Consider the following 13,678-nt stretch of genomic DNA (forward strand, 5'->3'; position numbering starts at 1 on the left):
CGCCACTTTCTCTAACACCCTTATTCGTTTTCATTCTGCAATGCAATCATTTCTGTTCTGTTAGTAAGTCCCAAAAAGATCCAAATTCGAGCCTATTCTAAGAAACAGATGACGTTATTTGACAGGGTGCCCAAAATCCTTAATGAGTAACTTAGCCAGAGGAGAAGGCAAATGCTGCCCCAGCTGTTTCCTGTTGAAAATGTCTCTGTAATGTAGATAAATGTGAGGGATTTTCTCTCCAAATCCGTCTCCTGTTCGCTAAATCTCACTTCTCCACAACGAGCCTGCGCAATGGAACAAAGTCGGAATATTGAGATGTGACATTGCCTGCATCTCATCCTCCTTGCTTTTTAATGACTTCAAACAAGTTCTTTTTTGCTGGGCTTTTGCTGGAGACCCAAGGGGATGTCTAGCGGTTATTTCTTCCAGGGGCATTGGTGTGATGTCTTTAAGGTAACTTAACCTATTTCCTTCCAAAACAAATAGGCTCCTTAGACTTACCATTATTGATTTCTCACTGAAGCAATAGCCTATAATATAAATTATATAGGGACTGAATATTTTAAGACAATTTGCACTCAATTTTAAATAGGATAAATTATCAATCTGCATCTTTAGGCAATTTGCATGACATTACACTGTACATGCAAAAGTATTTCACATTAAAGATCTGACAGCTGTAATATGGCAAACTTTTGAGACTTAAGACAGATTGCATGATGTGCATGGTGAGTCATATCATGATGCACCAGGGAGTTCATTTGCGCAGTGCACAAGTCACCAACTTGTATATCACGACCCTTAAAAGTAAATATTACTCAAATATTGAGTCGACACGAAAAAGGCTTGGGCAGAAGGTTTTGCAGCATACTTGTCCGTTGTGTGGTTGCGCATTATATTATCTTTATTATGTAAAGTGCTTCCTCTTTTGGGTTTGGCGGCTTTGCAGCTTTCCAGTTCCACCTCACGTATCTGTAGGTGAACCACAATGTTTTATCCAAGCAACCCAAAATGCATGGTTTACAAAAGCGCTCTTCTTTGACCGGACACTGGGTTCAAGCAGCATTATCCTATTGGCACGGGCAAGAGCTAGGCGCCTCAAAGCGCGCGCTGGAGACATTTCCGCGCGCATTTGTGGAGAAGTGCCTCGCAATAACCCGCTCTGGTTTAGCGGGATTGTGTGCGGTGAGAGGAAGGACACTGACTTCTAAAGCCACCACAGAAACGGAGTTCTACATCTGAATGGGAGTAAATATCAAGTAAATGCACGCGCGCAAAAGTATCCTCGATGTATAAACAGGTGCATTGAACTTTTGATTGCATTTTATAGTTTTTTATTTTTATTTATTTATTTATTGTCATTCTTCTTGTGTGCAAGTAGAAGATGCTTTTAGATGTATCCTCAATATCCAGGCACCTGTCTCTGTAGGCTGTTTGATATTCAAAAGATGTTAGAAACATGAATAAGTAACATCTGTGCAGACAGACAGATGATAGATAGATAGACAGATAGACAGATAGAGATGCACATTATCCTTAGTTATGTTTCATTGCATAGATGTAATGTATTTCTGGTTTCCCTCTCTTTGGGATGCAGTGTACCATGCGCTGTCTCTCGTGCACCCACACCCTCTCACTGGTGCTGTGCGTCCTCGCGTTGACTCCCGCGACACTGGAGGCGGGGCCGGAGACGCTGTGCGGGGCGGAGCTTGTAGACACGCTGCAGTTTGTGTGTGGAGACAGGGGCTTTTATTTCAGTAAGTGCACATTTTATTTATTCATCAACTGCTGCTCTTTCTCGTCCTCTCTCTCTCTCTCTCTCTTCCTCTTTCCCCATGCACCAATGCGCCACTCATAAATAAGAAAAGCATCCGTTTTCAATTATTGCTGTCCAATTTTCCAAAATGTTCCCCCCTTTCTGGTTTTGCTTAATTTGTCTCAGTTATTTCGGATAGAAAGTTTACAATCCATGTAATCTAATCCTGCCAAACACTACTTACTTGTCAATGCATGTTTCAGGTCATATTATGCATGATTGATTGGTGCATGTTATTCCAAATATAACTGTTTATAAGCTTTGTCAAAATATATGAACTTGCTCTGCCTCTAAAAGAACTTCACTTATTGCTTAACATAACAAATCTCTCACTTTCCAAACCTTCCCTTCAATCACACTGGTCCATTCTGGGACCATATGTAATTCCCACTTGTCATGATCCAATCAATTTTCAAAGGAATTAAAAAATCTTATTAGATATCCTATTGTGTAAAACAGGTTGTGAATGCCGCTTCACGTTAGATTACTGTAAGGTGAGCTCTTGCAATGCCAAAGACGCAACTGAATAAATTCTGTTTCTGATGCTCATGTATTACATTTAAAGAAGATCAGCCAGTTGCTTTGCCCCCAAAAATGAGGTTGCTGGAATTTGGCAGACACGAGTAGGCAGGGCAAATAAATGTAGTGTACATCCAACTGAATACGGGGGACTACCCAAAGAAAACCATTTTGAATCCTAGACTTAAATCTCTCTTTTTCCACAAGCCATGAGAACTGCTGAGTCTTGGGATGTCCCAATCAGCAGTAGGGAGAGATTCAGGAGTTCTAGACCTTGATGGGACTTGCTTTTTACACTTTGTTCATACACTTTATGGACTAATTTTTCCTTTTTTGAGCATGAAATTAATTGAAATTTATTCTGTAATGTTTATTTGTCAATTTGTTTGACTGGGTGATCTATTTTGCGTACTACTAATGATAATATAAATCGTTTTTAATGACCTTTTTCATATTCCAATCAATCAATCAATCAATCAATAGATTTATGCAATTTAGGATTAAAGGGATTGTTCACCCAAAAATTAAAATTCTGTCATTATTTAATGACCCTCAGGTCACTCAAAACCCATATTTTTATTTTTTCTGTTGCAAAAAATAAGATATTTAGCAGAATGTTCAGACTGCTTATCTGATAAATTATAAAAAGCCAGGCAGCTTGAACTCAAACAGCATAACTATTTAGTAATGTCAGTAGTAACTGGATCAAAAAAGTTTCTAATCTTAGACTATTCGTATTTTCCTGAAAAATCAATTGTCCTGTCTATGACATTCGATTTCAGTGTACCAAATGAGACCAGTTACATCACAATGTGCAGCTATGATGTTTTAAACTTGTGCACATATATTGTTATCTGTTTGAATTACCCGATGAGATATTTACAACGTGCAAATGGCTCAAGGAAGTATGAGAGTCTCGGGCCACTGATGATGACATATGAAGTGATTATTTTGACAAGTGGACAGAACCCACTGATTCTGTGGAGACACATTTTATTCACTTACTTTAAAAGCGAAGCGAGATTGAACTTGAAGTTAGAGTTGACATTTTAAGTTTCCAGTCAACAACATTTGAGCTTTTAGTGGTCACAAAGGAGCTGGCTGGATCGCTCATGGCTGTCAATGGCCATGTGTTTGTTTTGTCAATACAGAGCTCAAAATAAATACGTTTATGCTAATCTGAACTTTCCATGAAATTATTGCATCAGTGTGACAGATTCAGTGAAGAACAAATAGACGATTTTATACAGATCATTTGACTTTGACCTAGTAAGCAGTATAAATCTTAAAGGAATTTCTTACAATATGTACCCCAACAACCCTGTTTGCTGTTGTTATTCTAAACCTGGGTTTTTGCTTGTTTTGTTGTATAAAAACCTGTGTAGACTGGCCTCAAACACATGAATCCATACACAAATAAACTGAATTCATATATGCAGCAATTAGCATTGTGTTCGTTGCAGTGCAGCCCATCTCGCCAGTGCCCTTACTGCCAGTGGAACTCCACTCACATTTCAAAACTTCAGATTTCATTATCTTGATAGAAAGGCCTACTACTCGGAAAATACTACTCGGTGGAAATTTGTTTTCATTGAAACAAAATGTTGCTTTTTGAAGACATAGAGAAGAGGAAGACACAGAAGAAATGGTGCAGTCTTTTTTTTTTTTTTCAATTGTTAGCCTTAAAAATCCTCAGTTGTCTTTGAAATTTCTCAGTGTCAGTCTCATCCCACATTTTCTTCCGTTCTAAAGGGTTATTGGAGAGGAGAGGGGCTCCGAAACAAGTAATGCAGAGCTAGAGCACATCATTCTGTTTATTACAAAGGGCACCTCGTGTCCAGGGGTGTTTGTGTTGACACAAAGCTGCCCTTTTCCTCCATGGTTGTGTAGTCTTTTCCAGCAAAGCATCTCTGATGTCCGCCAAAAGGCTGAGCATGCACCTCATGATGCATTCCCATTCCCCAGACACAAACACAATGGGAATGCGGAAAGTATGCACTGTAAAATCTTATTTTGTCCAGAAGTGGGTGCAAGTCTCCTCTCACACATTTGGAAGGATGATCTGGCACCTCAGGATGACAGGTGAACCTCTGCTGAAGGTTGCCTCGTTCAGAATTATGTGAATCTTGAAAGGAATTATGTTGCATTCTAGTCATTTCTGGACATTCTTGTTTACAAATTTTATGCTTTCAAGTGATTTTGGTGGAATAAAATGTACTTTGTGGACTATTTTATATAACGTTTTAACTTCCTGACAAAACAGGAAGCTTTTTAGTGCAAATGCAAGACAATTAAGAGCAAATAATGCACATTAGGTGTTTAATTGATGCTTTCAGCTGTGTATTTTATCATTTTTGTGCTGCCATGGAGAATTATAGGAAGTATAGTTTGGATGCACAAGCTTGTGGCCTAATACATCAGCTAACTGAGTACCATTTCTGGCCAGCTTTATTGCTATTCTTCTTCAACAGTGCACAGAATGCCTGTTAAGTAAATTGTACTGCCAACATTTACAATTACAACATATTATGATCAATACCAAAGGATATTTGTCCATAATTCTTTAAATGACACCAACTCAATTTAGAAAGTCTGGCCAATCACAACTCTATCATGGTGTTCATGTGCCCTCAACTTGCAAATATGATAATTCCAACATTATTAAGCATTAATAATCAATCAATGATAAAAGGATTGCAGGTCACCTCCTCTCAGTAGCAAAGGCCGCAAAACAGAATCGAAGTTCTGTCACAAACATCACTGATAGGATTTTCGTTTGTCTGGTTTCATTATGTTTAAAGCAGCTGTAGAGAAGAACACATCAACAGCACACAGCCAGGCTTGGCTCTTGTCCTAGAGCAGCACCGGACTATGGGGGATTACAGGATGATCAGGATACCCCCGCCCCCTCCCGCCCCGTTGGTCTACTGGACATGAACATGTTGCAGAGGGAACTGGGTGTTTTGGGTTCAGCACTTTTCTGGTGAAAAGGTGGTGGGGTTTTTTTTTTTACCACAAGGTCTAATATTTAAGCTGTGTCTGATTTACAAGACGCACAAACAAAAAGACTTCTCTCCGAACCCAAGACATTCACATGTCTTAATTTGGTCAATCCAACTGAGTTTTACCTGTAGATCATTTGCTCTAAAAGGAAACTTCTTTCATCATATTCCCACCCTCATGTTGCTTGACCCTCATATGACTTTTGGAAAAAAAATCCTATTTCTTTATTATAGCGTCAAGTTATAAATCTTAACCCATGTAAAACGTTTAAATAGATACAATAAATATATATAAAAATTAAATCTATATCTATTAATACGTCTATACCTATAGTTATATAGATACTTTTAAATAGATAATATAAAACTATTTTAAAAATCTGATCCATCTGTCTATCTGTCTATCTATCTATAGATCAGATACTAAAATATTTTAAAAAAATCAGTGAATCTATTCACATAAAATCAGTCTATTAATTTATAACAGCAAAACGCCCTGGTTAAAACATTTCGACAAACCATTACTTGGCTGTTTACAACCTTTAAACACCACAAACAGTTTCTATTCAGTCATTAATGTCTGCGAGAGCCAGCATCTCTTTGCATAGTAAACAGTGGCAAAAAGAGCCAGGAGACAAAAAATGGTTACACTTTACTTGAAGGGGTGTGCATAAGACTGACATGACACCTTCATAATCATGACATGACACCTACATAATCATGACATTACACATGTCATGAATATGAAGGTTTTTTTATGCATGTTTATGACAACTGTCATTAAGTGTCATTCACTCAGTTATGTAATTTTTAATGCAAAGATGACATTGTTTGAGATGTCTTTGTTATGGGCTATGGTTAGGGGTAAGGGTAGGAGTAGGGTTAGGTTAGGGTTAGGTCAAATAATGTCATATTTGCATTAAAAATTACATAACTGAGCGAATGCCACTTAATGACAGTTGTCATAAACATGCATAAAACCTCCTTCATATTCATGACATGTGTCATATCATGATTATGAAGGTGCCATGTCAGTCTTATGCACACCCCTTCAAGTAAAGTGTTACCCAAACAATAAATAAAAATAGGAAGGAAACTTCATCTTACTATAAACTCTTTGTGGTACCATTGATAAAGAGGTAGTTTCCAGTACTATAACAGCTTTCATAGTCCCCAGTGAACAGTAAACTTCCTGACACTATAGGCAGCGTATGGCAGCTGCTCCAAGAACTCCCTGTACTTTAATAACCTGAGCATGGCTATAAAAGTCAGCTTCTTTCCAGAGGTGTTCCTCATTGGAATGTACATGTTCTGATGTGTGATGATGTTTAGTTGGAAGCAAAGGTGTCTACCCAAAGGTGCTAGGACACATTTGTGTGTTAACGTTTGCATTTTTGCAACACTGAAGCATGAGGCACATTGTCCTTAATCACAGAGATGGAGATGTGCTTTGCTCAGGTTTCACAGCTCTCTCACAATGTTGTGAATGGGTTGATTGTTTTACTAGAGGAGGAGATGAAAGACTGTCAGCTGAGCTGATAGATAATCCATCCCACAATGCAACAATCTTCAATAGATGCTTGACCTAATCTGTGGACAATTTATATGGATAATGAAAAAACTAAAGACTGTTACTAATCTGCCTTTCTTACTGATAAAAGAACAAAACATGAAAACAGGCATGCAGACAGTGTTGGTTCATAGCTGATCTAACAATAATACCTTATTTTAGGATTACAACTTTGACCTCTTAAAATGCAACACGTCAGATCTCTGAAAAGTCTGCTTTTGTTGTGTACTGCATCTCTTAGGCCACCACAAAATGGATTTCATGAAGGATCATAAGTGCTATTTTGAAGAAAACAGCAGATCTTAATTTTGGGAAGGTTTTTTTCTGGATTAGAAAATCATCCAGGAAACATTTTGACCAGCTTGTAACAACCAAACTGACCGGTTTACTGCAAGATAATTCTTTTTTTTTCTTTCATGTCACTTGGACTGCTAACCCTAACCTGCAAATACAATAGACCCCAGATTCAGAGAGGAAAATTTGATATTTTTAGTTCATGTCAACATATATGCTAGTATGCTAGCATATACTATAGATGACTTTAGATGTGGAATAAAAGCCACAAAACTCTAAATGAATTCTAATTAAGCTCAAATCTATGAGCATCTAAGCACACTATTTAAATGAGGCAACTAGAAGGCCATCCAAAGTTTTCCAAAATGAGTGTGTGAACACAATTCTACCATTACAGTGTCCTACATAAAACCCTCAATTGTATTTAAAGATAACAGCGCCCCCTAATCTCCCAGAAGTGTTCAGCTCCCAAGAGTCATGCAGTCTGCAGGGATGCATGTTTGTCAGAATTAGAGCACCTCTCTTTCCAAAACAATGCTGACAGTGTGCAGCAAGTGCAAGGCAGAAGTTAATGCATTTTGTCAGCACTGGCAGCCCTGCGAGCCAAGAGCTATTAACTCTGAAAGGGAAAGGTATTTCCTCCTTGTAAATGCCATATTAAATTATTATTGTTATTTAATTTGGTAACAGGGAAAAGCCTATCAGAGCTATATTGCCCTAGGTGAGTGGCGACTTTTTTTAAGGCCACCGGGAGATTGGCGACATGGAGAAAGAAACATTAACTTAGTCAGGTGTCTAAGTGCTACCTTTAACATAAATCCGTTTGGGATCAGACACCCCAAATTCTACACATGTACAGTAAGTAGTCCAACCTCATCGTTAAATGTAATGTCTAGGACATAATAGTGCATTGACAGCACACAAAATTTATACCCATAAGGCAGTTTCATGTTCTTTCACATGGGTAATTATCACCTAGTTCAGCAGCGGCATTAACAAGCACTTCGGGAAAAGCTCATGGTTCATCCTGGTCTTCTAGCAACATCATTCTTCTCAACAGTGGTGCTGAGCAGGGGGTTTTCTCCATAGGTTAATTTGACCCCCACAAGGGCCGGATTTGGCCTCCCAAACCAGCAGGCTAGTTTAAAGATATCAGGCTTGAAACTGCAAAACGTGATATTCTCAACATTTGGGACAGCGTGACCTCTATTTAACTGGGGGGCTTGCCAAGAAGGGTTCGCTCTGTGCAAAGCAATACCCTGTAAATTTCACACTGAAGAAATTCATGTCATTAACGCGTCCATATATCTGAAGAATCACAGCTACGATCTGGCTGCTACGCTAAGCTATTATAGCGCTCATGACCGGGCTTTTAGCCACAGGTTACTGCCAAAAGTTTTAGAGATTTAGCGTTTCAGAGCGTAAACTTGCAGGTCGTAATTGCTCCTCATGAGCTGGTGCCTTGCCAACAATAAAATGGATAAAGGGCTTGAACTCAATGTGATGACAGGGTTTATTTTACGTACCCAAGTTAGGACAAAATTTGAAAAAATTTGCTATTAAGTGCAGGCCTTTCCTCACAGCAGAGATTTAGAAGAGCTTTCAATTTTTGTATGCGTATCTTGCCATACAAAAGGTTATTTATAAATGATATTTCTATGCATCCAACAGGCAAACCAACAGGATATGGGCCTAGTTCAAGGCGGTCGCACAACCGTGGCATCGTGGACGAATGCTGCTTTCAGAGCTGTGAGCTGAGGCGGCTCGAGATGTATTGTGCACCCGTAAAGCCTGGCAAAACTCCACGATCACTACGAGCGCAACGGCATATAGACAGCCCAAGGACAGCAAAGGTGTGCAGCCACGCTGCTGATGCCAGAACTAACCCTTTGCTAAGCTCCGCCCTCTTGGTTATTGCCATTAACACTGCAAAAAAAATCATTTATTTTTGTCTTTGTCTCGTTTTCCATGATATTATGATGCGTACCTCAGTCTCACCAAGATTTACGCAGATTAGCAAAAGAGAAAAAAAAAAAAAACACTTCATATATCCTTTCTAGGCTCCTTGTGTCAATATTATAAGTGCACCATGCAACAACGTTTACCATGTTTTTGAATACAATTTTGCTAAACACTTTACAAACACACAGGATTTCTTCCAGTTTGGGTTAAAAAAGGGGCAAAAATAGATGGTGGATGGTTGCTAAAGTATCTCTGGTCAGTCATGTTTTTAAGGTGGGGCTTAGTAAAGGGTCAGTTGACTGTTTGACAATTGTACATTTCTGTAAAATTTTGTGACAGATAATAATTTATGTATACATAATGGGGATCGCAGTATTAGTTGACTAATTTGATTGACAAATGTCGTATGAATTTTATTGATTGTGTTCCCCTGCAGAAACCTATATCTGGACAAAGCCATTCTTCCTGTAAGGTAAGTCTAACTTCATTCTGAGATTGAGCTGTAATGAACATGACAACTGACCGGCATATTTTTTTAAATTTCTCCTTTTGTGTTCCACTCAAGAAAGAAAGTCATACGGGCTTGAAACAAGTTAGTAAATGACGACAGAATTTTCATTTTTGGGTGAGCGGTCCATTTACTTCATCTCAGAGCCGAGCAAATAATACCGGTAGGGCTGCACAATTAATCGAATTTCTAATCGCAATTACAATCATGGATGCCACAATTACATAATCGTTCAAAGCGGCAATTAATCGTTCAAAGTCCACTTATGTTATTCTGCACGCTTAAGATATGTTTTTTTTTCTTTCTACATGTTATATTAAGGGTTTTTCCCATTGTTTTAGTTTTAGTATAACATTATAATACCATTCATATTTTTACTTTTTTTATAATTTAAAGAAGAAACCAATCCGATGTATATTTGATATTTTAGGCTTAATACTATAGAAAAGCACTAAAGTGTTTTCAGCTTGTTTATTTTCATATAAAAATATGGCATGCAGTTACATCAAGCAATGGTATAAACATCATTCAATGTAAATTGTGATAATCGTAATTAATAAATCGTAATTACAATTTCAAGGGAATAATCGACAATTATGATATTTGTCATAATCGTGCAGCCCTAAATACAGGTACATTGTGCTGCGATACATACCTAAGGAAAAAGCAGCTCTTCCCTCACCCCCACTGCCCAAATGTGGGCCATCCTTTTAAGTGCTCTGTCGTCCTCTCTCAAAAAAGAAAACCATTAGCAAGTGAACTGCCTAAGTGGTTTTTGTGGTAGACCTGCATGTGCTCTCCACAGGAATATTTCTGCACCCATACGTCATGCGCTGGAAGCCGAATATAAGGTCACCTTAGATGTCTGTACGCTGAGTTTAGAGTCTGGCCCCTCACACCGGCCTTTCTCCTCCACTCCTTGCATGCGGTTTCATTCCTAGCTTGTGAATTACACTTATTAATCTTGCTGTGGTGAAACCTTTGATGTGTTGTTTTGACAGTAGATTTCCTCAGCATTATGAAATAACACTCCGTTCACCAAACAGCTGTGTTGTTATGGGCAGCAACAGCCGTTCTGCTCTCGTTGGGTCGGCTTTCTGCGTTACTTCTCATCATCTGAACTGAAACTCACTACCTTTCTCTTTCTTATTTTCAGGAGGTTCATCAGAAGAACTCGAGCCGAGGAAACTCAGGGGGCAGAAACTATCGCATGTAGAGGACAGTAAGGCGAATGGCTGAGAGAGACAAGTGAAACTGTTGGACAGCGGGGAAACGGGATGAAAGAAAGACTGTATTCTTCCAGGGACGTGCTCCACTGTAAAAAAAAACAAACAAAAAAAAAAAACTAAATACTACAAAAATAAATAAATAAATAAAAACCAACAAGATACTGGATACTGTTAAAGCCCCATGTTAAGACAAACAAAATCTGATGATTTCCATACACTGCACCATTCCATACTGGGGGAAAAATCATAAATCAGCTGCTAAAAAAGTCAAATGATAACTGTTTATCCTCTTTGTGTGAACGGTTGCACCTAATGGATGCCGAAAGCTTTTTATAGTGGCAAAAAAACAAATTTTTGCGGGCACACGAGAGGCACGAGAAAGGAGTTCGCAGTGAGATCACGGACCGTGTTGACAAGAAAGGCTGTCTAGACAGTTTATACCAGATGGAACCCTTGCAAAACTGAACTACGGCTGCACAGAGAGATGACATATAAAATACAAATCAATCTTTTCTTATTTGATTCATTGTGCAAGACCAGATCAAAGGGGATTATACAAAAACATTATGCAGATATGCTGAGGTGCTCTAGAGAACACATTCAGGATCGATGGAACCGGACCTACATCCTGCAAAACACCCTTTTTTTTTTAAATTGTGTGAGGGATCTTTGCTTCTTTTTTTTAATAATTTTAACTGCATGGATTACCTTCTTTAGAAAATAGGAGGTGAAAGCCATTCACTCTAACAGTTATCCGCATGCATTTACACCAGTGTATCAGCATGCAAAGGAAAGACAACAGAAACTACAACAGAAGCAAAAAATTACTAGCAATTGTAACATATAACATCAAGAAGAACATAATCTGGTTTAGCAGCTACTGTTTATCAAATAGGAAGTTGCAGGTTTGCATCTTTACAGCGAAAGAATGGTGACAACTCACTAGCTGTATTAAAGGGATATTTCACCCAAAAATGAAAATGGTGTCATTTACTCATTTTACTTTACCTTCTCATGCGTTTGCTTAAAATATTACTTTTGTAGTCCATTTTTGATGCGCGTTTCTTCTGGGAAAAATAAAAAAGGCAATTGCAATGTTATTTTCCATAATACAACCTTACGGCTCATAAGTGATTATTTTAAACTTTATCACACAATTACCCTTTTTATTTTTTTCTCCGAAGCAGGCTTATGTAATTGCAGAGCACCAGTCATTTGGAATTATGTTTCAATTGCATTTAATTTTTGTCCTATTTGAAGCTTTACAGACATGGTCATTGTACAGCAAATACTGGAAACAAATTTCATTCTGAAAAAAGAATAATAACAGAATACAGATTAAAAATGACAGAAGGGTGCATAAACAACGACGCAATGTCTGTTTTTGGGTGAACTACCCCTCTACACCCCACTTTAAGCCACTGTCACAGGGGTTGTGAGGTGTGACCCTCTGCATGGTGATTTCCTCTTTTCTGACCCCAATGGATCACGTCCACCCACACTGTTTACTCTGTATCTATACTCAACCTATATTAACCTTTGCATTCTCTAACCATAATCATATGTGATGGCATTATATAGCGGAACCATATAAAAGATCAACCCACTGTATAATGGTGCTATTTTGTAGTTTGTTACTTGCAGGGGTTGGCTGAAAACATGAAGCTCATTGTTGGAAGTCTTCCCTTTTGCACAGCCTTGTGGCCACTATTGTAATAATATTCTTTTAGTTTTATTTTTAAGCTATTTCAATACGGTTACAGTGTAAGCGAGCAAAAGTATTTTTGTGAGAGCTGTGAATGCATAGAAAAAGGAACAAAAATGTGGCCCGAGATGGTTAATTGCTGTTTTTGTTTTCTCTACGGTTTTTAAATTATTATTTTTGAAACCGTAACCTCCCAATGCCAAATAACTTGACAGTACTGTAAACGGCAAATCTCCAATATTACCAAAACTTTGACCATCACAAAGTAGCTTTTCATGCATGCTACATTCATTTAGACATCTTAGCACTGAACTTAAGTATTTGTAACTGGCAAGGAAACGGTGCAAAACAGTCTTCAGTGTAATTCAGAGATGAGAAAGACAAAGTTACAGTTCAATTTCAGTTAGTAACAGTGTAATTTGGCTAACACTGTACGAGTCTATTCAGGACCATTGTTTTTCCTTTTTACTTGCCTATGTTTTTACTTATCGATGTGTCTAGGGAGGTTTAATAAGAAAATTGCACCAAGATTAAGTAAATTACACCATAAGTGCAATTAAGAAAGGTTATGTTTTAACTAGCAGCACCTTAACCATACGAAGAGAAAATCTATAAACAAGATGATACAGATGTTTAACAAATTTTGGACAACCTAAATTCAGGTCTTAGAGTGTTTGTACTTTTGAACTGGGCTGTATGCGTTTTATATAATCTTCTCAATCTGAATTAAGAAACAATAGAACAATGTAGAGTCATATGCAATAGCCACCCAGAATGTCTATATAATGTGCACAAGTTCGATGTAATAGATCTCCAGCAAAAGGTCCTCACATAATACCAAAGACTTTGAATATTTAAGGTACGTTGGTTATAGCTTTGTGGCAAATACCATGGGCAGCACTAAAGATACTTCTTGAATCTTCAATTAGACACATTAAGCAACACATTTTTACAAACATATTGTGCTTATTTTGAAGTTGTTCTGTTTCCCATTACATTGAATGTAGGATTTAAGGCTGCTGCAGAGTTTTGCGGCACTTCGCTTGAGTTTGATAGTTTTCATCAGAACATAA

General features: G+C 38.0%; 1 protein-coding gene across 1 annotated transcript; it reads left to right on the forward strand.

Moving 5' to 3' along the window:
* Positions 1-330: 330 nt before the first annotated feature.
* On the forward strand, positions 331-13,171 carry LOC107664880 (insulin-like growth factor I, adult form). Its single transcript, XM_016455568.1, has 5 exons — positions 331-453; positions 1,598-1,757; positions 8,873-9,054; positions 9,600-9,635; positions 10,828-13,171. The coding sequence occupies exons 1-5, from the start codon at positions 406-408 to the stop codon at positions 10,885-10,887; spliced, it is 486 nt and encodes a 161-aa protein (XP_016311054.1). The 5' UTR covers positions 331-405; the 3' UTR covers positions 10,888-13,171.
* The last annotated feature ends 507 nt before the right edge of the window (positions 13,172-13,678 follow it).

This window comes from Sinocyclocheilus anshuiensis, unplaced genomic scaffold (genome assembly GCF_001515605.1).
Source record: "Sinocyclocheilus anshuiensis isolate Anshui unplaced genomic scaffold, SAMN03320099.WGS_v1.1 scaffold299, whole genome shotgun sequence".
In the NCBI taxonomy this organism is placed as follows: Eukaryota; Metazoa; Chordata; class Actinopteri; order Cypriniformes; family Cyprinidae; genus Sinocyclocheilus; species Sinocyclocheilus anshuiensis.

Bases quoted from the DNA above. Each gene is read 5' to 3' on its own strand.
- LOC107664880 (XM_016455568.1), top strand. From the start codon at position 406: ATGTCTAGCGGTTATTTCTTCCAGGGGCATTGGTGTGATGTCTTTAAG. The intron at 454-1,597 runs GTAACTTAACCT...TTTGGGATGCAG, and splicing joins ATTGGTGTGATGTCTTTAAG to TGTACCATGCGCTGTCTCTC. The intron at 1,758-8,872 runs GTAAGTGCACAT...TGCATCCAACAG, and splicing joins AGACAGGGGCTTTTATTTCA to GCAAACCAACAGGATATGGG.